At 46.8% G+C, this 22345-nt stretch overlaps 1 protein-coding gene across 4 annotated transcripts in view; it reads right to left on the bottom strand.

Moving 5' to 3' along the window:
- C1H4orf33 (chromosome 1 C4orf33 homolog) overlaps window positions 1-22345 on the bottom strand; it is a 651328-nt gene that overhangs the window by 549906 nt on the left and 79077 nt on the right. Inside the window, exon 1 of one of the 4 annotated variants that reach the window (XM_063920351.1) lies at window positions 2020-2187. The exons of 1 other annotated variant lie outside the window; for it this stretch is intronic. In XM_063920351.1, coding sequence (XP_063776421.1) covers window positions 2020-2034 — 15 coding nt within the window. In that variant the 5' untranslated portion in view covers window positions 2035-2187. Of the gene's footprint in view, window positions 1-1410; window positions 1546-2019; window positions 2188-22345 lie in introns of those variants that run through there. 2 more of the 4 variants (XM_063920352.1, XM_063920349.1) reach the window with 2 other exon arrangements.

Below are 22345 nucleotides of genomic sequence, written 5' to 3'. Positions count from 1 at the left end.
ACCGGGGGTCACAGCAGAGCACAGAATCCGATGCACGGCAGCCCTGTAGGAGCACCGATCACTGGCTCCTAGGTCTGGTAAGTATAATTACCGGTTGTGGCGGGGGGGGATCTCTGTGCGGGCGGGAGGTAGTTGCAACTGAGGTGGGTACACAGCGCACAGCAGGTTCTCTGGGTTTTTTTTCCCCCAAACCCCCCCCGATAATGTTGCAGAAGGCATTTGCAGGGTCAGAGCTTTCTCTGAGGATGCGGATGGTGATAAATCAGCACCTTAGTATTTTAAATAAATCTAGACAGAATTTGTCCTCAGAAAAATGATTTCCTCAGTCAGAACCTTCTTCGTGGATCCCCTCAAATCTGATCTAATTAGCCAAAAAGCAGAGAACAACCTCTCAACACAGATACGATGTGTTCCATATGGTATGATAAGGCAGCCAACATATTGTTACCGCGGTACACATCAGAACAATCTAATAAAGAACGGAACAATCACTGTTTCATCCTTCATTAGCAAACACTATGTTGCTAACATTATAACCCGGTTGGCCGATAAGCAGGCGTGACCGGGCGACATCACTAGTGACCACGGGCACCCACATATCGGGCATACACACTGAAAGATATGCCATTCCGATTTGTCTGAAAATGATCTATTGGGCCAGATCAATCTTTTCTTCTCATAGTGCTAGTAAGAAATTTAGCTGACATGTATTCAATTTGTTCTCTATGAGTTGGGAGGAATCCCTATTACCTCTCCCCTGTACTACCAATATATTAATTTATTCACCAAGACACAATACAGCAGGTGGCCTGGCTCCTATATTTTTATGCTGTCAGTGGGGTTGGACTGAGGTTGAACAGCTCAGACTGCAGCAGCAGATTCACATTGAGACAACAAGGAGCAGGAATGATCTGGATCATTAGGGGCTGGCCTTACCCAGCCCCTGTCCATCCTGTGCCTCCCTCATCCCTCCCCTTTCCGCTCTGTGCTTCTTTAAATCCACCCCTCTCCGCCCTGTGACTTTCTTTACCCAATCTCTCTATACCCACGGCACACTCCTGTGTGTCGCCCGTGGCCTGCTTTCACTGCCTAGTTTACGCCCAGGGGGAATTCCAGGTTACACTAACAGATGCCAGTAGCTGCTCTGCCCCAATACCCTGCCTTCTGAGCCTGAGATGATCGACACCTGCAACAAGCATGCCCATCCCCCAGCAGTCAGCCGTACAGTCTCTGTCTCAGGGGCATCGCTATGTTTTGAAGTGAGCGAAAGCAAATGGTAAAAATAGGCACCAACTGTGGGAAATGCCAGACCCATCATAGAGCTGCCATAGGGTAATAAAATGCTTATATTTATTAAATCATAGGACTGCCGAACATTAAAACTATATGACAGGCAAGTGTGATTCTTACCTCAGTCAGGGGATGGCTTGGAAATTTTAGCCTGGGGTCATATTGTTGTCCCATGAATAGCAACCCAGTGTTTATGGGAAAGAATACAGGGACAAACAGGCAGTAGAGGGAGGAGGAGTGGACCGGGGCATTCTGTGCACGACAGTCACTACAATGCACAGGGGGGGCAGGGTGCCAAACACAGAAATCCACTGGCTGATAAAGGAGTGGATGAAAGGACAAGCAAAACATGGCTCCCCACATATACACTGCATTTAAAAAAAAAAAACTGACTCCCAAAATTGCCTCAAAAGCCACAGCCCTGCTTTACTTATATGTCAACGGGGAAGTAGAATCTCCATATTTTATTCATATCCCAACAATGGCAGAGTGTTGACAAGTAACCAAATTCTGGACTATAGGTAAAAACTGCTTTTTTGTGGTGAAATGAACTCAATCATCATAGCTTCTTTGCTGTAAGTTCATAATTGACAAATTCCCTACTGTTAAATAAGTTGTTGCCAAAGTGGTAATCTACCATATGTGCATTGGAGGTCATATTCCTACAAGTTAAGGCTAGGCTCAACAAACCCTGGCTATGGTACCTAACAGCTGGGAAGCCATGCTCACCGTGAATCGGGACATCTATATCAAGTTGCACTGGGTAGAGAAAGCTTGATGTAAAATAGCAAAAGAGAGCTCTGACCACCGACACAGGTATCTGAAACTTGCTCCTAGATGTACTGAACACAGACCAGTTCCTGTATGATCAAGCAAGCTGAGGTTTTACAGTGGCACAGAAGTACTCAGACTATCCGGTCAGTTCCCATCTGAGTAAATGAAGATCATTGTGGTGTTGAATGGGGTGTTATGTAGTATGGCAGGTTACTTAGTAGTTAATAATAATGTGGAACTGGGGGGTTGTAATGATGCACAATTTATGGGCTAATGATGGTGAAAAAAGAGGATTTCGCTGATAACTGTAGATGGCTGTTTCATTATTATAATGAAGAGGTTATGATGGAACAGGGTGATGATGTGTGGGACAGGATGGTGATAGTGAAGGGGACTTGTTTATAGGGTTACTATGCAGAGAAGATGATAATATGGAGGGGCAAAGGGGGTTAGAGGGTCAGTAATAATGCTGAGGAGGAGAAAATGAGCGTATGTATGAATACAGAATAGCCAATAAAGGTTTGATAGGATTCAGATTCAACTCGCAAATGTTCATTGATAAGTGATTTAAGCTCCGCATTCCAACTTTGATATCCTGCTCCGTGGAGTTCTCATCAGGCTGTTGATGAAACTGGCTGATTGCTCCACAGGTTGTAATTTGCAGTCAATTGATCTGCAGATGCTCTGTCTGATCTTGCCTTGTACTTCAAATGAATGCATGAATATCTCAATCCTGGAGTATGCAGCTCTGCCCACTGTTGCCCTTTGCTGATGATGTTTTTCCCTTGGCATACCATACTGACACCACCTTAGACACCGGACCGGTACTCATGAAATATTAGCGAGTTCATCTGACTCAGTCACCAAAATTCCTGCCAAATGCATTTGAACTATCAAATCTCTGAGAGCCTGATTCTATATTTGCAGCGATGCTAGCCATATTAACAGGCAAACCGGGCAGTCCAGCACTTTTATACATGTCCCTTGTTATATACCTACCGTATGAAATACACCTGTCTATCATGTTGGACTGAGCACAGTAAATAAATGCAGTAGTTGCTTTAGCAGCTCCTGGTTAATTAAATCTGTCTTTCATGTGCAATTTAGATATTATACAGCTCAAATGTTACTGAAACAGAGAAAATAATCGTTACTGATACAATCTCAAGAGAATAAGAAAGAAATGCCTGACTATACTGTATGCAGGACACAGAGCTCATTGGTATGCCGCTGCTGCACTACCACTAGTGCTAGTTTGGTTCTACACAGTCTGCTAGGACTGAGAGGAATTTAAAACAATGGATTTAAACAAGTACTTTAGTTCATGAATGATAGATACATATTAGTAGAAAGTGGTATAGTGAAGAGGGCAATGAATAATTTATTTGTTTAATTTCATGCAGAGATGTGGTTCTGCTAACAATGAAATCTCTACATTATAATAGTAAAGGTCAGTGTGAAATGTCAGAGGTAATTTACATGAACACGCATAACCTAAATAACAGAAGTTGGAGACATAACTGTCTTTAAGATTTGCCAGCTCTTCCTGATTGTCACAGCTTAACTGCGAGCAGCTTCAAGATAAATGACAGATCTACACTAAGTGTAAGTTGGGCCTATTTATGGCTCTCTACAGCCAGAGGCATCTCTAATATGTGCCTTTAGCCTTATTATTATTTCAGCTTACCAATTTCTACTTATTTTTCTTGCGCTTCTGCAGGCTCCTCCTAAAACTGTACATATTCTATTTTCTCCATGAGGGTGTTCCACTTAATGTCCATTACTAAACTAACCTAAAGGGGTCTGCATATATAGGGGAAGATGTATTAGAGTGCCACTAAAGCTCTTCCTGCTTCGCCTCGGTAAAGAGCAGTACAGAAGAGATGTGTTAACACCTCATCTGCTGAAGGGAGTGAAAACTTTCCCCCTCCGGCAATCCCTACCAGACCCAACAGAGCATCGGCCTAGTGCTGTTTCTCACCTCCCAGCCGGCTCTGGGGGCATGCGCGAGATCTCTTGTTCACATCCTGGAGTCCAGCACCGCCGCAGCCAGGGACAGTGCTGTGGTGGGGCAGATGGTGAATTCGATAGCTGCAATCGTTGGTACGGTCAGTGCCACTCACTGTTCATACATTTACCGGCACACCGGTGCATGTCACACACCGCTGGCATAACACAGACGGGGAAGCGGATCTGCAGCACATAAGGTGCACATATACCACCATACATATCCCCCATAGTGTCCTGTGTTACTACAATTTTGCATATGGGTGATCATACACTTTCTTTTTCAAGCATGCAGTTTGTGAAAAACGTACGCCCGATTTCAAACCATTAGCCTGATTTCCATGTAACTGCAATTGTTTAACATCAACTTTTAAATCCCCAGACATTAATGTGGCATGTACAGTATGTGGGGTTTGTACCTCCTTTGCTACTATTACAGCCTCCATTTTCTGGAAAGGCTTTCCACTAGATATGGGAATATGGTTGTTGCTGATTTGAATTCCATTTAGTCAGTGATAGACAATAAGGCCTGGCTCATAGTTCCAATTTAGCACAGCGTTCGATGGGCTCTGAGCAGACCAGTCAAAGTTTTGGTAAATCATTTTATGATGTATCTTGCTATGACCATGGTAGATGCTAGAATCAAGTGGGCTAAGGGACCTTTTCCGTAAGGGGGAGGAGTTACGACGCAAGGGGGAGGAGCTAGGCCAGCGGGATAGTTCCTCTACTATCCACGCCACCAACTATTACCTTTAGTAATTAGGTGGTGAGCGAAGCGGAGCGAGCCACCGTGCCCGAAGCGTGGCGAGCGAAGCGAGCCCGCGAGGGTACTTTTCGGGTACCCTGTTCGCCCGTAGCTCCTCCCCCTGGTGACGTAGCTCCTCCCCTCAATACGTCACAAGGTCCCTTCAGCCACTCCGATATAGAACCAACCTATAGAGTCCATGGGGCACTGTCATGAGGAAACAGGAAACAGCCTTCAGGCACACTGTTGAAAGCAGACAATTCTGTAGAATATAACTGTATGCTGTAGCATTAACATTTCCCTTCACTAGACTAAGGGGCCATTGAGGCAGGAAGCTTTCTCCTAACAGCTGCCAAAACCAGATTTGTCAGTCAGTCAATTTGTCCTGCCAAAGAATGTGTTTCCAGTGCTCCAAACTCCAATGGTAGTGTACTGTGAACATTATGACTCTCCCTGGTGCTTTAAAAATAAGAATTTACTTACCGATAATTCTATTTCTCGTAGTCCGTAGTGGATGCTGGGGACTCCGTCAGGACCATGGGGTTTAGCGGCTCCGCAGGAGACAGGGCACAATAATAAAAGCTTTAGGATCAGGTGGTGTGCACTGGCTCCTCCCCCTATGACCCTCCTCCAAGCCTCAGTTAGGATACTGTGCCCGGACGAGCGTGCATAATAAGGAAGGATATTGAATCCCGGGTAAGACTCATACCAGCCACACCAATCACACCGTACAACCTGTGATCTGAACCCAGTTAACAGTATGATAACAACGAAGGAGCCTCTGAAAAGATGGCTCACAACAAGAATAACCCGATTTTTGTAACAATAACTATGTACAAGTATTGCAGACAATCCGCACTTGGGATGGGCGCCCAGCATCCACTACGGACTACGAGAAATAGAATTATCGGTAAGTAAATTCTTATTTTCTCTAACGTCCTAAGTGGATGCTGGGGACTCCGTCAGGACCATGGGGATTATACCAAAGCTCCCAAACGGGCGGGAGAGTGCGGATGACTCTGCAGCACCGAATGAGAGAACTCCAGGTCCTCCTCAGTCAGGGTGTGCCCCTGACCAAGTAGCAGCTCGGCAAAGTTGTAAAGCCGAGACCCCTCGGGCAGCCGCCCAAGATGAGCCCACTTCCTTGTGGAATGGGCTTTTACTGATTTTGGCTGTGGCAAGCCTGCCACAGAATGTGCAAGCTGAATTGTACTACAAATCCAGCGAGCAATCGTCTGCTTAGAAGCAGGAACACCCATCTTGTTGGGTGCATACAGGCTAAACAGCGAGTCAGATTTTCTGACTCCAGTCGTCCTGGAAACATATATTTTCAGGGCCCTGACAACGTCAAGTAACTTGGAGTCCTCCAAGTCCCTAGTAGCCGCAGGTACCACAATAGGTTGGTTCATGTGAAAAACAGAAAACACCTTAAGGAGAAATTGAGGACGAGTCCTCAATTCTGCCCTGTCAGAATGAAAAATTAAGTAAGGGCTTTTATATGATAAAGCCGCCCATTCTGACACACGCCTGGCTGAAGCCAGGGCTAATAGAATCTTCACCTTCCATGTGAAATATTTTAATTCCACAGTGGTGAGTGGATCAAACCAATGTGACTTTAGGAAACTCAAAACAACATTGAGATCCCAAGGTGCCACTGGGGGCACAAAAGGAGGCTGTATATGCAGTACCCCTTTTACAAACGTCTGAACTTCAGGCACTGAAGCCAGTTCTTTCTGGAAGAAATTCGACAGGGTCGAAATTTGAACCTTAATGGACCCTAATTTTAGGCCCATAGACAGTCCTGTTTTCAGGAAATGTAGGAACGACCCAGTTGGAATTCCTCTGTAGGGACCTTCTTGGCCTCACACCACGCAACATATTTTCGCCAAATGCGGTGAAAATGTTTTGCGGTTACATCCTTCCTGGCTTCGACCAGGGTAGGGATGACTTCATCTGGAATGCCCTTTCAGGATCCGGCGTTCAACCGCCATGCCGCCAAACGCAGCCGCGGTAAGTCTTGGAACAGACAAGGCCCCTGCTGGAGCAGGTCCTTTCTTAAAGGTAGAGGCCACGGTTCTTCCGTGAGCATCTCTTGAAGTTCCGGGTACCAAATCCTTCTTGACCCATCCGGAACCACGAGTATCGTTCTTACTCATCTCCTTCTTATGATTCTCAGTACTTTTGGTATGAGATGCATAGGAGGGAACACATACCCTGACTGGTACACCCACAGTGTTACCAGAGCGTCCACCGCTATTGCCTGAGGGTCCCTTGACCTGGCGCAATATTTGTCTAGTTTTTTGTTCAGGCGGGACGCCAACATGTCCACCTTTGGTTTTTCCCAACGGTTTACAATCATGTGGAAGACTTCCCGCTGAAGTCCCCACTCTCCCGGGTGGAGGTTATGCCTGCTGAGGAAGTCTGCTTCCCAGTTTTCCACTCCCGGAATTAACACTGCTGAGAGTGTTATCACATGATTTTTCGCCCAGCGAAGAATCCTTGCAGTTTCTGCCATTTCCCTCCTGCTTCATGTGCCGCCCTGTCTGTTTACGTGGGCGACTGCCGTGATGTTGTCCCACTGGATCAATACCGGCTGACCTTGAAGCAGAGGTCTTGCTAAGCTTAGAGCCTTGTAAATTGCCCTTAGCTCCAGTATATTTATGTGGAGAGAAGTCTCCAGACTTGATCACACTCCCTGGAAATTTTTTCCTTGTGTGACTGCTCCCCAGCCACTCAGGCTGGCATCCGTGGTCACCAGGACCCAGTCCTGAATGTCGAATCTGCGGCCCTTTCATAGATGAGCACTCTGCAGCCACCGCAGAAGAAAACACCCTTGTCCTTGGAGACAGGGTTATCCGCTGATGCATCTGAAGATGCGATCCGGACCATTTTCCCAGCAGATTCCACTGAAAGGTTCTTGCGTGAAATCTACCGAATGGGATCGCTTTGTAAGAAACCACCATTTTTCACAGGACCCTTGTGCAATGATGCACTGATACTTTCCTGGTTTTAGGAGGTTCCTGACTAGCTCGGATAACTCCCTGGCCTTCTTCTCCGGGAGAAAACATCCTTTTCTGGACTGTGTCCAGAATCATTCCTAGGAACATTAGACGTGTCGTCGGAAAAAGCTGCGATTTTGGAATATTTAGAATCCACTCGTGCTGTCGTAGAACTACTTGAGATAGTGCTACTCCGACCGCCAACTGTTCTCTGGACCTTGCCCTTATCAGGAAAGCGTCCATATTTCTTTTAGGAAGAATCATCATTTCGGCCATTACCATGGTAAAGACCCGGGTGCCGTGGACAATCCAAACGGCAGCGTCTGAACTGATAGTGACAGTTCTGTACCACGAACCTGAGATACCCTTGGTGAGAAGGGCAAAATTTGGACATGTAGGTAAGCGTCTCTGATATCCAGTGACACCATATCGTCCTGGTTCGCTATCACTGCTCTGAGTGACTCCATCTTGATTTGAACCCTTGTATGTAATTGTTCAAATCTTTTAGATCTCACCGAGCCGTTTGGCTTCAGTACCACAATATAGTGTGGAATAATACCCCTTCCCTTGTTGTAGGAGGGGTACTTTGATTATCACCTGCTGGGAATACAGCCTGTGAATTTTTTCCCAATACTGCCTCCCTGTCGGAGGGAGACGTTGGTAAAGCAGACTTCAGGAACTTGTGAGGGGAAGACGTCTCGAATTTCCAATGTACACCTGGGATACTACGTGTAGGATCCAGGAGTCCACTTGCGAGTGAGCTCACTGCGTGCTGAAACTCTTGAGATGACCCCCCACCGCACCTGAGTCCGCTTGTATGGCCCCAGCGTCATGCTGCGGACTTGGCAGAAGCTGTGGAGGACTTCTGTTCCTGGGAATGGGCTGCCTGCTGCAGTCTTCTTCCCTTTCCTCTAACCCTGGGCAGATATGACTGGCCTTTTGCCCGCCTGCCTTTATGGGTACGAAAGGACTGAGACTGAAAAGACTGTGTCCTTTTCTGCTGAGATGTGACTTGGGGTAACAAAAGTGGATTTTCCAGCTGTTGCCATGGCCACCAGGTCCGATGGACCGCCCCTTTATACGGCAATACTTCCATGTGCCGTCTGGAATCTGCATCACCTGACCACTGTCATGTCTATAAACATCGTCTGGCAGATATGGACATCACATCTACTCTTGATGCCAGAATGCGCATCTCGCATATATAGAAATGCATCCTTAAAATGCTCTATAGTCAATAAAATATTGTTCCTGTCAAGGGTATCAATATTTTCAGTCAGGAAATCCGACCAAGCCCCCCCAGCGCTGCACATTCAGGCTGAGGCGATTGCTGGTCGTAGTATAACACCAGTATGTGTGTATATACTTTTTAGGATATTTTTCAGCTTCCTATCAGCTGGCTCTTTGAGGGCGGCCGTATCTGGAGACGGTAACGCCACTTGTTCTTATAAGCGTGTGAGCGCCTTATCCACTCTAAGGTGTGTTTCCCAACTCGCCCTCACTTCTGGCGGGAAAGGGTATACCTCCAATAATTTTCTATCGGAGGAAACCCACGTATCATCACACACTTTAATTTATCTGATTCAGGAAAAACTACAAGTAGATTATTCCCACCCTACATAATACCCTTATTTGTGGTACTTGTAGTATCAGAAATATGTAACACCTCCTTCATTGCCCTTAACATGTAACGTGTGGCCCTAAAGGAAAATACGTTTGTTTCTTCACCGTCGACACTGAAGTCAGTGTCCGTGTCTGTGTCGACCAACTGAGGTAAATGGGCGTTTTTACAAGCCCCTGACGGTGTCTGAGACGCCTGGACAGGTACTAATTTGTTTGCCGGCCGTCTCATGTCGTCAACCGACCTTGCATCGTGTTGACATTATCACGTAATTCCTAAATAAGCCATCCATTCCGGTGTCGACTCCCTAGAGAGTGACATCACCAATACAGGCAATTTGCTCCGCCTCCTCACCAACATCGTTCTCCTACATGTCGACACACACGTACCGACACACAGCACACACACAGGGAATGCTCTGATAGAGGACAGGACCCCACTAGCCCTTTGGGGAGACAGAGGGAGAGTTTGCCAGCACACACCAAAAACGCTATAATTATACAGGGACAACCCCTTATACAAGTGTTTTCCCTTATAGCATTTTCACATATGTAATCATATCGCCAAATAAGTGCCCCCCCTCTCTGATTTAACCCTGTTTCTGTAGTGCAGTGCCGGGGAGAGCCTGGGAGCCTTCCTCACAGCAGAGCTGAGCAGGAAAATGGCGCCGTGTGCTGAGGAGAATAGGCCCCGCCCCCTAAAACGGCGGGCTCTTCTCCCGGAGTTTGTGAGATCTGGCAGGGGTTAAATACATCCATATAGCCTCAAGGGCTATATGTGATGTATTTTAGCCATAAAAAAGGTATAATACATTGCTGCCCAGGGCGCCCCCCCCAGCGCCCTGCACCCTCAGTGACCGCTGGTATGAAGTGTGCTGACAACAATGGCGCACAGCTGCAGTGCTGTGCGCTACCTTATGAAGACTGAAAGTCTTCTGCCGCCTGTTTCTGGACCTCTGGACCTCTTCAACTTCGGCATCTGCAAGGGGGGTCGGCGGCACGGCTCCGGGACGAACCCCAGGGTGAGACCTGTGTTCCGACTCCCTCTGGAGCTAATGGTGTCCAGTAGCCTAAGAAGCAAATCCATCCTGCACGCAGGTGAGTTTACTTCTCTCCCCTAAGTCCCTCGTAGCAGTGAGCCTGTTGCCAGCAGGACTCACTGAAAATAAAAAACCTAACTTAAACTTTTATTCTAAGCAGCTCAGGAGAGCCACCTAGATTGCACCCTTCTCGGCCGGGCACAAAAATCTAACTGAGGCTTGGAGGAGGGTCATAGGGGGAGGAGCCAGTGCACACCACCTGATCCTAAAGCTTTTATTATTGTGCCCTGTCTCCTGCGGAGCCGCTAAACCCCATGGTCCTAACGGAGTCCCCAGCATCCACTTAGGACGTTAGAGAAAGATAACCTATTACTTTTTTCTACTTAGAAACGATGGATGTTTATCCATACTAAGGCTACACTCTTTCCTCAATACTTGTTCTTTTGGGTGTAGTATGGTATGCTGGCTTTCAGGGTCCCGGCACACAGCATACTGGCGCCGGAATCCTGACCGCCGGCATACCGACAGCGTGGCAAGCGCAAATGAGTCTCTTGCGGGCACGCTGCGCTCGCCATGCTGCGGTCACGGTAGCGCGCCACACTATCTATTCTCTCTCCAGGGGGGTCGTGGACCCCCAAGAGGGAGAAACGGTGTCGGTATGCCGGCTGTCGGGATTCTGGCGCCGGTTTATTGTGCGCCGGAACCCAAACAGCCAGAAAACTGAAGACCACACGTTTTTTCTACCTCTAAAACGGTACTGCACATTTCTTCTGTGCTGTGTGTTTGGCACCACCGTGAATTGACATTCCTTTATCAAGTCTGAGAACACAACCAATAAGTACACCCTACGTTAAGATAAATTCCTGTCTATAGTGATCACTCTGTACTCACGCCTCCAGGTGTTGGTATATAAAATATTACAAACCTTGCAGAGTTGGACAGTGCGCTGCGATGTTGACCCTAAAGCTAGGTACACACTAGACAATATTTTGAACGATTTGCCCTGTCTGGATCAGAATAACAAATTGTTCAGATCGTCAAGTGTGTATGTCCTATTTGCCTGCCCCCGCGGTAATCAGCGAAGTCTTCTGGTTGGCCCTACATGCAGCTCAATCCTAGGATATCGTCAACAACAGCATACTCCTGGATGTGGCCACTGAAGATATCTTTTGCAAGATTGCACAGTGTGTACACACTATATTGTTTGTCTGGGAGTTCAAGGAGAATAGTTGACATTGCATCGTTTGCTGGCTGTCTAAGGTGTACCCAGCTTTAGACATTTTTTTGATAAATCTTATTTAATTGTAAAACGCAATGGCATATGCTGCTATATAAGAAACTGTTAATAATAAATATATACTCTCTTAAAATGGATACTTTTCATTTGGAAACATTTAAGAGCGGTATGGCTAATAGAAAGAATGTATTAGCTCTTTCGGATTTCAATATCATCTGTATGTGGATGATACTCAAATCTACCTATCCTCCCCAGATTTGATACCGTCTGTATTGGGCCGTGTCACTGAATGCCTTTCTGCCATTTCATCTTGGATGACATCTCGCCACCTCAAACTTAATATTTCCAAAACAGAATTATATTTCCACCGGCCAATAGTAGTTACCAACCAGATATCTCTATCACTGTTGATAACTTAGCAATTATCCCTACCCCACAAGCTCGCTGCCTAGGTGTCATCCTTGACTCTTGAACTGTCCTTTGTTCCCCACATTCAATCTGTCTCAAAATCATGTTACATACATCTAAGAAACATATCCAAAACACGACCATATCTTACACAAGACACAGCAAAAACTCTAATCCATGCTCTCATTATCTCCCACATTGATTACTGTAATAGTCTCCTGACTGGTCTTCCCAAACATAGGCTCTCACCTCTACAATCCATTTTGAATGCAGCTGCGAGGCTAATCTTCCTTGCTAGACATTCATCGTCTGCAGATCCGCTCTGTCAGTCCCTCCATTAGTTACCAGTATCCTACCGTATTAAATATAAAATACTTTTACTTGCATACAAGGCTATTAACCAAACTGCACCAACATACATCTCTTCACTCATCTCAAAATATCTCCCTACCCGACCTATTTGCTCTGCACAAGATCTTTGTCTCCCATTCACACGTATTACTTGTTCCCACTCAAAATTACAGGATTTTATCCGGGCTTCACCCACTCTGTGGAATGCCCTCCCACGCACAATAAGACTCACCCCTAGGGGCGTGGCCTGGCTACTGAAGAAGGCAGCTGTGACTTACATAGAGCTCCCGGGACCCTCAACAAATCTCACATATTCCCCTCTTTCCAGTACCCTCTTACCCACCCCATCACCTTCCCTACCCTCCTTGTACCTTCTGCTGAGCCCCCCGAGGTCCCGCGGAATCGGGGATCAGTTATAACTGCTCCTGCGGGTTGCGGCCTACGGGGCTCACTGAAGCCGGGGCCTTCAGTTACCATCCACGCCGGAGACAGTTCAGGGACCCGCTACTCTGACCGCGGACCTTCCCCGGAGCTCCGCTCTTCTCTCTGCCACTAGCCGCTGACCACGGCTCAGAACGTCTCCCTGCTGCCGGCTGTTCGAAACACTCTCCTACCCGACGGAGCCTCCGAGACTCGCAGCGCAGGACGGCGCCGGCGGTCGCCCGGCGGCCATTTTAAAAACGATCCAAGGTACATTCTGCTTTTCTCTCCGGCTGGCCTCCAGGGGTCCCTGGGCAGGCGATTTGTGGTACTCTAGCGAGGGAGGGGAGTGGGGTACACACAAGGCTGGGACACATTGATTTCTTGTCCACTTGTTAAAGTGCCCCCCCATCCATCCATCCATCCATCCATCCATTCTTCCTCGCAATCAAGTGTCCGCTTTGCCTGGCCCCCTGTTCAGTGGCCTCCACACAGACCGCCTCCCGCTGCTGCCGTTCTCATATAATTTCGTGGAGCGGTGCCGTGACAGCGAAATATCCAACGCATAGTGTCCCGCAGAGTCACCTCAATTTTAGCATGCCGGATGTTTTGCCACTGCGAGGTGGTTCCCTAGCTATATGCCTGCCTGCCTGATGTTGCCCTAAGGCCACGTGGGGGCTTTTGCACGGTGACGACCCACATGCTGCATACTGCCGAGGATATGTGAAAGTGTAATTCTATACTGCTTTATTTGAAGACCGATCTCATGGTGAAAGGGACAAAGAAAAACAAGGCCAAGACCAAGCCGGACGCGGTCCCATCCTCTTCGATCCGACATTCATCGGATCTACGTCAGTTCTTATCTATTCCAACCTCAATCCCCGCTACTTCCTCAACTGTCCCGACCTCCCCGAAACTGCACGGTCCGGTGGACGACATGACATCCCCCGTGTCTCCGTCGCCTCCACAGGCCCCCTCTCTGTCTGCGGAGATAAGCGAGATATTATCTCATGTAAGGTCACTCCCCACGAAGCAAGACTTCTCAGCGTTGGAGACTCGCTTACTTTCCACCATCACTAAGGAAGTGACAGCGCTCCGACAAGATATGTCCCAAATTGCGATTCGTGTTGATGTCCTGGAGCGCCATGAATCGTCTACTGTGGATTCTCTGACCAAATTTCGGGAGGTGCTATCTCACCAACGGGACGATATTTCTTTTCTAAAATCACGCATTGAGGATATGGATAATCGCGGCCGGCGAAATAATATCAGAGTCAGGGGCTTACCTGAGAGTGTCCAACAGGCTGACCTGACATCCGTCTTATCCACGATATTCGGAGAACTTATCGACCTGGATCCGAACAAGGACATTATATTCGATAGAGCTCACAGAGCCCTCCGTCCTCGGGGCTTACCCTCCGACAGACCACGAGATGTGATTTGTAGGCTCCATTATTATGTCCAAAAAGAGGAAATAATGAGATCGGCCCGTCAACTGGACAGCATAGACTTTCAAGGCGACAAGATTCAGATATTTCCTGACCTTGCCTGGTCGACCTTACAACAACGTCGTGCCTTGAAACCTCTTACAGACTCTCTCAGGAAACTCGAGCTGAAATACAGATGGGGCTTTCCTTTCTCCCTCCAGGTCTCTCATGGCGGCAAAATCGCAAGTCTCTCTAGACCTTCGGATTTACAGGCTTTCTTCACGGTCCTGGGAATCCCTCCGGTTCCAGTGCCAGACTGGGACGCTTTTCACCACCTGCCGGACTTGCCTGTTGTACTCCCTCCGGATGACGCGTGGCAGCAAGTTCGTTCCCCACGGATGCGGGGAGCCACTCCTGGTCCACGTCCTTCGAAGCCTCCCTGAATGAGAAGCCTCGTCCCGAGTGGACGTAAATTTATTTGTTACCTATGTTATATATTGAGTCTTTTTCTCTCTTAATAGTGCTATGTGCTGTTCACAAGTGAGATCGGTTCTTGTTTTTGTTTTTGTAATTGGATAATAGTGTGCAGATGCTATGGTTTTAGGAAACCTGGTTTGATAGTTTAAGGATTATCTGTACACCCATATACAAACATATATTCTTAAATATTTTTATACTTTATTTTTCATGTTTCACATGTGCCTAGTGCACACCTCGGTAATACCATATATTTATCTAGTCTCTATCTTGGGGGTGGTCGCTGTCCTGAGCCCCCTGCAGGACCCCACTATGCTGCATCCCCTGTTTCTTTGGATCGGGAGTCGGCAGGATTCCGCTCCTGTCCTTTTTGCAGCAGTCCTTTTTGTAGTAATATTACTTCTGTTTATTGTCAAAGTACTTTTTGGCGGGGTTTCCCACGCCGCAGCTTTCTCTTTCCCTTTCCTTGCTTTCCCTTTTTTCCTATCCCCCCCCCTTGCTATTCTCCCCTCACCTTTCCCAGGGTCTGCCGTAGAGAAGACTAATGTGAAGCGATTAGATCCGTCTGATAATGGGGGTGAATGATCTACACGTAACCACCCTTAACGTCAAAGGGCTGAATGTTCCAGAAAAAAGGTCTAAACTTCTCAAATGGCTTAGAGATGAGAAAATTGACGTTGCTTTTATTCAGGAAACACACTTCAAGATAGGACACGTGCCGTCACTAAAAAGTCACTATGATCCGCATGTTTTCCTGTCTAATAATTCTGCTGGTAAGACACTAGGCGTAGCCATACTATTGGCTCGCCATCTGCCCGTCCTCAATGTTGTCTCCCACAGAATAGCTGAAGGTAGGGGGTTGCTGGTGAAATGCGACATACATGGCCAACGTTTCTCTTTCTTGAATATATATGCCCCTAACGCTAAACAGCCTTCCTTTATATCCTCAGTTCTAGAAGACGCGGAACCTCTTTTAGAAGGGGTGGTCGTGATGGGAGGTGATCTAAATTGGACCCTGGATCCCCGCCAGGACAATTCTAAAAAGATTTCCTGCAGGCCAGGAGCATAGGAGAATGAGACGTGCCCTGCTCGACCACCAGCTGATCGATACATGGAGATTGACACACCCTACTGATATAGATTACTCCTATTTCTCACACCCACACCAGACTTATTCCAGAATTGATTACTTATTCTTGAGTCACCGACATTTACACCTTCTGTCTGATGCCTCTATAGGACAGATTGTATGGTCAGACCATGCCCCAGTTAACCTCACCCTACGCTTACCTCCCAACGCACATCGCCAATGGTCCTGGCGTTTTAATGACACTTTCCTGCAGGACGCAGACTGTAAGTCCCGAATCGACAACGCTTTAGACTCTTACATTCGTACCAACGACTTAGAGGACATTTCCAAAGTCTCAGTCTGGGAAGCTCATAAATGTGTCATCAGGGGGGTTTGTGTTCAAATAGGATCCTTCCGCAAAAAGCAGAGAGAGAAACTCCGAGGTGATTTACTGTCTAAGATACAATCTCTCGAGCTTCTACACAAAAAATCCCAAACCCCACAACACTATGCCGATCTCGAAACTGCTAGGGCGGATCTGAATAAGTTGCTCTCTGATAGAGTCAAGTTTTCTTATCGGAAGTGCCGTAGCAGATACTATCAATGGGGCAATAAGCCTGGAAAACTACTGGCCAAAGCACTTAGAGAACAACGTGCTCTTACTTTTATTCATACAATTAAAAATAATCACGGCCAATCCCAACACCAGACACCACACATAGCTAGGGCCTTCAGAACATATTATTCCACTCTGTATAACCTCTCTGGCCCAACCGGAAGAATTGACAGGTCGTCACATCAAAATGCCATAGCTGACTACTTACGGACCTTACATTTCCCCACATTAACCGCAACAGAAGTAGAAGATCTAGATGCCCCGTTTTCTACTGAGGAGGTTCAGAAAGTTATTGAATCCTCTCCTAATGGCAAGAGTCCCGGCCCTGATGGATATACCATTGCCTATTACAAAGCTTTTAAAGAGAAATTAATCCCTATACTCACAAGAGCCATTAACACCATATCAGATAAATCGCCCTTCTCCCCACAATCCCTCGAAGCCCATATTGCAGTTCTACCCAAGGAGGGTAAAGACCCCAGACTTTGCTCCAGTTACCGGCCAATCTCACTACTAAATATAGATATAAAACTTTTCGCCAAATTGATTGCAAACCGCCTTAAACTATTATTACCTGGCTTGATACATGGAGATCAAGCTGGATTTGTTTTAGGCCGAGAAGCTAGGGATAATACCTCTAAAGTGCTTAGCATGATTCACTACGCCGGCCAGCTTTCAACCCCATCAATCCTACTGTCGACTGATGCCGAAAAAGCTTTTGACAGAGTGGACTGGGACTTTCTGACCGGTATATTGAGACATCTGGGACTTGGTAGCGTCTGTCTCCACAGAATCCTATCCCTCTATACCTCCCCGTCCGCCAAAATTAGGATTAAAGGCTCCCTTTCTGACTCCTTTCCAATTTCCAACGGTACACGACAGGGATGCCCACTATCCCCATTGCTCTTTGTCCTTTGCATGGAAACATTAGCCCGAAGTATTAGGGCTAACCCAAGTATTTCGGGCCTGTTGGTAAGGGGGACCGAATACAAACTGGCATTATATGCCGATGATCTACTCGCCATAATCACGAATCCGGTCACCTCTTTGCCAAACTTAATGGCAGAATTTGAGAAGTTTGGAGCCCTCTCTAACTTCAAAATAAATTATTCCAAATCTATTGCCATGAATTTAACTACTCCTCCTACTATAGTAGAAAGCCTGAAACAGGCCTTCCCTTTCACCTGGCACGATCATAAACTTAAATATTTGGGGGTGTTACTGACCAACGATTTATCCAACTTGTTCTCCCTAAATTTTAAACCCTTATTGACCAGGCTTCGCCTAGACTTCCTGAAATGGAAGAGACTAAGACTATCCTGGTTCGGAAGGATTAACGTAGTCAAAATGAATGCCCTCCCTAGGATCTTATTCTTTCTCCAGACCCTTCCGATACACATCCCCCTGCTCTGGCTCCGAGACGTCCAGAGGCTTATCCGCGCATTTGTATGGGGTAGTAAAACACCCAGATTTAAACACGACATTTTGTTCAGGAGAAAACATCAAGGGGGGCAACAACTCCCACATATTCCTAACTACTACCACGCGGTACACTTGAATAGGATTCTGGAATGGACGCGTGCCAAAGACCGCAAACAATGGGTCCTCCTAGAGGAGGGCTGTCTCCCACATTATATTGAAATTGCACTTTGGCTTCCTACCCTCCCGAAGGTTTCACACCCCACGGTCTCCCCCACGCTCAAATTATGGGCCACGCTGAGATCCCAGAGTCACATATCCTCAAAATGGTCCCCCTTAACCTCCCTTCTCTATAACTCCGAATTTGCCCCTGGCTTTCGAGGGACTGCTTTCGCCCCATGGGCAGAAGCCGGGATCTTTAGAGTTGGTCAGCTGGTGAGCTCGGGTAGGGTGCGCTCCTTTTCAGATGTTCAGTCCTCTTGGAACCTACACAGTGCTGAGTTTTGGAGGTTCCTGCAGGCTCACCATTTCATATCATCTTCTAAGAACTTCTCTGATATAACTAGGGACCTCACCGGGTTTGAAAAACTATGCACCTCCCTCAGTACACCCACGCATACTATTTCACAAATCTATACGATGATTATGGAAAACTTTTTCCCACAACCTCCTACCTTCCTGGCTTCCTGGGAGAAGGAATTGTCGGGGCTACCCACGCAGATTAACTGGGATTCCGTATTTAAGAACGCCCAGGCGAGCTCTTTATGCATCTCGACATTAGAGACCCTTTACAAACTTATATATAGGTGGTATAGGACTCCTCGGGTTCTCAATAAAATGTTCCCCTCTCTTTCGAATCTGTGTTGGAGATGCAAAAATGCCCCAGGGAGTTTTATACATATTTGGTGGGATTGCCCTCTTATAACTCCATTCTGGGCAGAGGTATTTAAATGCACCGAACAGATAGTGGGAGATGAGATCCCGAAAGACCCAGATTTCTGGCTCCTTAATCACACCCCCGCAGGATCACACTCCTACAAACATTCCCTGTTAAGACACCTTAGCAACGCAGCCAAAGCGGTGGTTCCAATCCTTTGGAGATCCACCTCTCCACCCTCGATTAAATTGTGGTTCACAAAGGTTGATCACTTTTTAGACATGGAAGACCTTGTCTCCTTCTCATCCGGGAAAACAGTTAACTTCATAGCTATTTGGTTTCCCTGGTACGACTTTAAGGACACACCGTTGTATCGGTCCTACATGACGACATATCCCCCCTCATAATCATAAACATGCTTACACTTATACCTGTATCAATACTCATATCCATACTCATATTCCGACAATGATGTCTCTATAATATGGCCCAGAATCATAATTGGTGAGGGACACCCCTCCGTTCCCCAAATAGTCTGCCCCTACTGTGCAGACTCTCACACCTGACCCTATTCACCCTAATTGCCCCCTGCTTCTCCTCTCTCCCTCTTTTCTTCTCTTCTCTCTCTTGCTTCTCTTTCCCATTTTTCTATGCTGTTTTGTTAATATGTTCCTCTTTTATAAGTTTTAATAATGTCAGTCATGCAGACAAAAAACTTTCTACTGAGGGCGCTCTATGGCCCTCATTCCGAGTTGTTCGCTCGGTATTTTTCATCGCATCGCAGTGAAAATCCGCTTAGTACGCATGCGCAATGTTCGCACTGCGACTGCGCCAAGTAACTTTACTATGAAGAAAGTAATTTTACTCACGGCTTTTTCTTCGCTCCGGCGATCGTAATGTGATTGACAGGAAATGGGTGTTACTGGGCGGAAACACGGCGTTTCAGGGGCGTGTGGCTGAAAACGCTACCGTTTCCGGAAAAAACGCAGGAGTGGCCGGGGAAACGGTGGGAGTGCCTGGGCGAACGCTGGGTGTGTTTGTGACGTCAACCAGGAACGACAAGCACTGAACTGATCGCACAGGCAGAGTAAGTCTGGAGCTACTCTGAAACTGCTAAGTAGTTAGTAATCGCAATATTGCGAATACATCGGTCGCAATTTTAAGAAGCTAAGATTCACTCCCAGTAGGCGGCGGCTTAGCGTGTGTAACTCTGCTAAATTCGCCTTGCGACCGATCAACTCGGAATGAGGGCCAATGTGTAGCATACTGACGAATATATGATACGTGATGTTTTTGTACTCCCTCCTTTTGTTTTTGAAAAATATTTCTGTAATGTTTTGTCTGCTGCATTAACTAATAAAAACAGTTTACACAAAAAAAAAGACTCACCCCTAGTCTGCAAACCTTTAAACATTCCCTGAAAACTCACCTCTTCAGACAAGCCTATCAAATTCCAGAACCTCCCACATAACCTTCAATGCTTCCCTATTGAATTACATCCTCTATGTATAGTACACATAACCTCACATATCTTGTCTTTCTTTACTCTCACACTCTCCTGACCCTTGGCCAACATTGCTGGGTGGTCATATCATACAACCCATAAAGAACCTAGCAATCTGGTGGACCATTATGCAATAGGTAGCATCTTTCCATGTGTATCAATGCTTATTTCCCTACAGATTGTAAGGGCCTTCCTATCCCTATGTCTATCTGTTTTTGCCCAGTTTTATTCTATTACTGTTGTTCTAATTGTAAAGTGAAATGGAATATGCTGCACTATATTAAGAAACTGTTAATAATAAGAATTTACTTACCGATAATTCTATTTCTCATAGTCCGTAGTGGATGCTGGGGACTCCGAAAGGACCATGGGGAATAGCGGCTCCGCAGGAGACTGGGCACAAAAGTAAAAAGCTTTAGGACTACCTGGTGTGCACTGGCTCTTCCCCCTATGACTCTCCTCCAAGCCTCAGTTAGGATACTGTGCCCGGACGAGCGTACACAATAAGGAAGGATTTTGAATCCCGGGTAAGACTCATACCAGCCACACCAATCACACCGTACAACCCGTGATCTGAACCCAGTTAACAGCATGATAACAGAAGGAGCCTCTGAAAAGATGGCTCACAACAACAATAACCCGATTTTTGTAACAATAACTATGTACAAGTAACGCAGACAATCCGCACTTGGGATGGGCGCCCAGCATCCACTACGGACTATGAGAAATAGAATTATCGGTAAGTAAATTCTTATTTTCTCTAACGTCCTAGCGGATGCTGGGGACTCCGAAAGGACCATGGGGATTATACCAAAGCTCCCAAACGGGCGGGAGAGTGCGGATGACTCTGCAGCACCGAATGAGAGAACTCCAGGTCCTCCTCAGCCAGGGTATCAAATTTGTAGAATTTAGCAAACGTGTTTGCCCCTGACCAAGTAGCTGCTCTGCAAAGTTGTAAAGCCGAGACCCCTCGGGCAGCCGCCCAAGATGAGCCCACTTTCCGTGTGGAATGGGCTTTAACAGATTTTGGTTGTGGCAGGCCTGCCACAGAATGTGCAAGCTGAATTGTACTACAAATCCAACGAGCAATCGTCTGCTTAGAAGCAGGAGCACCCAGCTTGTTGGGTGCATACAGGATAAACAGCGAATTAGATTTTCTGACTCCAGCCGTCCTGGAAACATATATTTTCAGGGCCCTGACTACGTCCAGCAACTTGGAATCCTCCAAGTCCCTAGTAGCCGCAGGCACCACAATAGGCTGGTTTAAGTGAAAAGCTGAAACCACCTTAGGGAGAAATTGAGGATGAGTCCTCAATTCTGCCCTGTCCATATGAAAAATTAGGTAAGGGCTTTTATAGGATAAAGCCGCCAATTCTGAGACACGCCTGGCTGAAGCCAGGGCTAACAGCATTACCACTTTCCATGTGAGATATTTTAAGTCCACAGTGGTGAGTGGTTCAAACCAATGTGATTTTAGGAATCCCAAAACTACATTGAGATCCCAAGGTGCCACTGGAGGCACAAAAGGAGGCTGTATATGCAGTACTCCCTTGACAAACGTCTGAACTTCAGGAACAGAAGCCAGTTCTTTTTGGAAGAATATAGACAGGGCCGAAATTTGAACCTTAATGGACCCCAATTTGAGGCCCATAGACAGTCCTGTTTGCAGGAAATGCAGGAAACGACCCAGTTGAAATTCCTCTGTAGGGGCCTCGCACCACGCAACATATTTACGCCAAATACGGTGATAATGTTGTACGGTTACATCCTTCCTGGCTTTGATCAGGGTAGGGATGACTTCATCCGGAATGCCTTTTTCCTTCAGGATCCGGCGTTCAACCGCCATGCCGTCAAACGCAGCCGCGGTAAGTCTTGGAACAGACATGGTCCCTGCTGGAGCAGGTCCTTTCTTAGAGGTAGAGGCCACGGGTCCTCCGTGAGCATCTCCTGAATTTCCGGGTACCAAGTCCTTCTTGGCCAATCCGGAGCCACGAGTATAGTCTTTACTCCTCTCCTTCTTATGATTCTCAGTACTTTTGGTATGAGAGGAAGAGGAGGGAACACA

This window comes from Pseudophryne corroboree, chromosome 1 (assembly GCF_028390025.1).
Source record: "Pseudophryne corroboree isolate aPseCor3 chromosome 1, aPseCor3.hap2, whole genome shotgun sequence".
In the NCBI taxonomy this organism is placed as follows: Eukaryota; Metazoa; Chordata; class Amphibia; order Anura; family Myobatrachidae; genus Pseudophryne; species Pseudophryne corroboree.
Note: the sequence above shows the minus strand (reverse complement) of the source record. Positions and strands in the feature narration are given on the sequence as shown.